The following is a 3,355-nucleotide window of genomic DNA, read 5'->3' as shown; positions in this document are numbered from 1 at the left end:
GGCCACTGCTGAGTTTTCCAAATTTGCTGGCATATTGAGTGCAGCACTTTCACAGCATCATCTTTCAGGATTTGAAATAGCTCAACTGGAATTCCATCACCTCCACTAGCTTTGTTCATAGTGATGCTTTCTAAGGCCCACTTGACTTCACATTCCAGGATATCTGGCTCTAGGTCAGTGATCACACCATTGTGATTATCTGGGTCGTGAAGATCTTTTTTGTACAGTTCTTCTGTGTATTCTTGCCACCTCTTTTTAGTATTTTCTGCTTCTGTTAGGTCCATACCATTTCTGTCCTTTATCGAGCCCATCTTTGCATGAAATGTTCCGTTGATATCTCTAATTTTCTTGAAGAGATCTCTAGTCTTTCCCATTCTGTTGTTTTCCTCTATTTCTTTGCACTGATCGCTGAGGAAGACTTTCTTATCTCTTCTTGCTATTCTTTGGAACTCTGCATTCAGATGTTTATATCTTTCCTTTTCTCCTTTGCTTTTCACTTCTCTTCTTTTCACAGCCATTTGTAAGGTCTCCCCAGACAGCCATTTTGCTTTTTTGCATTTCTTTTCCATGGGAATGGTCTTGATCCCTGTCTCCTGTACAGTGTCATGAACCTCAGTCCATAGTTCATCAGGCACTCTATCTATCAGATCTAGTCCCTTAAATCTATTTGTCACTTCCACTGTATAATCATAAGGGATTTGATTTAGGTCATACCTGAATGGTCTAGTGGTTTTCCCTACTTTCTTCAAAAGCAACCTAGTGAAAAGGAAAAAATATTTGCAAATCATATATCTGATAGGGGGTTAGCAACTAAAATATATTAAGAACTCATACAATGCAACAGCAAACAAAAAATCATGCATTAAAAAAAAAAAAAATGAGCAGAGGATCTGAAGAGACATTTTCCAAAGATTTACAGACAGCCAACAGGTACATGAAACGGTACTCAAGATCACTAATCACCGGGGGGGAAGCAGATTAAAACCATAGTGAAATCTCACCTCACACCCATTAGAATGGCCATTATCAAAAAGACACGATATAGCTGTTCTTAATTCATAAGGTTCATGGAAACATTTCAGTAAACAAATCAGGTAATGTTTAACATATAATGCCTGGTTATAGTAATGGTTCAACAAATGTTAGCTGTTATTATCTAAACTATGATCATTTCACTAAAATGGAATTTTTAACTCCCCAAAGCTCTAATTTGGAAACTTGAGGCTAATGTCATACTTAATACGCCTCCTGATGAAAGAGAAAGTGGAGAGTGAAAAAGTTGGCTTAAAGCTCAACATTCAGAAAACGAAGATCATGGCATCCGGTCCCATCACTTCATGGGAAATAGATGGGGAAACAGTGGAAACAGTGTCAGACTTTATTTTTGGGGGCTCCAAAATCACTGCAGATGGTGACTGCAGCCATGAAATTAAAAGACGCTTACTCCTTGGAAGGAAAGTTATGACCAACCTGGACAACATATTAAAAAGCAGAGACATCACTTTGCCAACAAGGGTTGTCTAGTCAAGGCTATGGTTTTTCCAGTGGTCATGTATGGATGTAAGAATTGGACTACAAATAAAGCTGAGCGCCGAAAAATTGATGCTTTTGAACTGTGGTGTTGGAGAAGACTCTTGAGACTCCCTTGGACTGCAAAGAGATCCAACCAATCCATCCTAAAGGAGATCAGTCCTGGGTGTTCACTGGAAGGACTGATGTTGAAGCTGAAGCTCCAATACTTTGGCCACGTGATGCGAAGAGCTGACTCATTGGAAAAGACCCTGATGCTGGGAAAGATTGAGGGCAGGAGAACGGGACAATGGAGGATGGGATCGTTGGATGGCATCATCAACTCGATGGACATGGGTTTGGGTGGACTCTGGGAGTTGGTGATGGACAGGGAGGCCTGGCATGCTGTGGTGCATGGTGTTGCAAAGAGACGGGCAGGACTGAGCGACTGAACTGAACTGAATACTCCTCCCATTCCTCTGTTCACATCATGAAACATCAACTCATGTGGCTATAAGCTCTGACAAGGAAAGGGATCTATCCTTACGGTCATTCATCCCTCCCTCACCCCAGAACTCTGAACATAGCAGGAGATTAAAAATGTGTGTTTAAAATAATGAAGCCTCTAGTTCAAACGATACATACCCAAAGCGCAACCTCACCCTTCCACCCTGTTTCACAGATTACACAAACCAAGACCAATCAGTCTAACAGAAATGCCAAAACTGGGATGACAGTCTATCCCAACATCCTTCCTTACATTATGCAGATGAAGCAAGAAACTAGAAAATAATTTTTTAAACCTACATAGCAAAAAAGTCTGAGTCGCAGGAATTTTCTTTTCACACCGCAAGCTTTCCCAGGTACGACAGACTGACAGCCTCAGGAGCCGTCACCGTATCGGGCCATCACTGAAAGGGAAAAGCATCTCACGGCGGTCAAGGGCTTTCTCCCCACAGGCAGGAGCAGGTTCTCCCGGGCCCTCGCTCCTCCTCCGACCCCGGTTTTCAGAAAGGAAAGCAGGCTTGCGCAAAGGGGAGGACCTACATCCCTCGCGGTCACGGGAGTGCTCCAGGCGCACGGCCCTGAGGTCCTTCCTCAGCTCCCCACACACCCTAAGGCGACGCGGGGCCCCCGGGCCTCAAGAAGGAAGGCGCCGCCGGAGAACGGTCGCTAGGGGAGGAAAGCGGGAGAGCTGGGGCAGCGAAGGTACCTCAGAGGCGCCGAGTCGCCAAGGAACGCGCTGCCCCCGGCTGCCGGCAGCACCTGCCGGAAGTCTAAGTCCCCAGGCGGCGCTACGTCCCACAGGGAAAAGGCACCAAAAGCGCACGGCTAGCGCCATGTCGTATAACTCTCAGTGCTGACTTTTCACCTCTTCCGCCGCAAGGACCGGGGCAGAACTAAAGGCGTTCCGTCTCTCCAGAGGGAGTCGCGCCTGCCCACTTCCGGTTTCACGTCCGCTTCCGGTTTCACCCCCGCTTCCGGTACCGCGCGGCAGCTTCCGGCGCACTACGTCCGCGGGCGGGCAATGCCCCATTAGGTGGGACGTAGTGGCTACTCTCCCCTGCGCCCGCTGGGACGCGGCCCGGAAGATAGCGACTTTCTGGCTGCAGACTTCTACCCATCCTAGGAGCCTGTCTTGGCTTTGGCACAAGGGCAGATCAGCATTCCGTAATTTACGTCAGATCAGATCAGTCGCTCAGTCGTGTCCGACTCTTTGCGACCCCATGAATCGCAGCACGCCAGGCCTGCCTGTCCATCACCAACTCCCGGAGTTCACTGAGACTCACGTCCATCGAGTCAGTGATGCCATCCAACCGTCTCATCCTCTGTCGTCCCCTTCCTG

General features: G+C 47.3%; 1 protein-coding gene across 1 annotated transcript in view; it reads right to left on the bottom strand.

Annotated features, from left to right (window-relative positions):
• Positions 1 to 2,978: 2,978 nt before the first annotated feature.
• The window catches only part of LOC105004595 (collagen alpha-1(X) chain-like), a 21,734-nt gene continuing 21,357 nt past the window's right edge, over positions 2,979 to 3,355 (bottom strand). Inside the window, exon 5 of the mRNA XM_010862250.1 lies at positions 2,979 to 3,152. Coding sequence (XP_010860552.1) covers positions 2,979 to 3,152 — 174 coding nt within the window. The remainder of the gene's footprint in view (positions 3,153 to 3,355) is intronic.

Source organism: Bison bison, unplaced genomic scaffold, assembly GCF_000754665.1.
Source record: "Bison bison bison isolate TAMUID 2011002044 unplaced genomic scaffold, Bison_UMD1.0 scf7180017858048, whole genome shotgun sequence".
Taxonomy (NCBI): domain Eukaryota; kingdom Metazoa; phylum Chordata; class Mammalia; order Artiodactyla; family Bovidae; genus Bison; species Bison bison.
The sequence above is the reverse complement of the archived record's forward strand: the minus strand, read 5'-3'. Positions and strand labels throughout refer to the sequence as shown.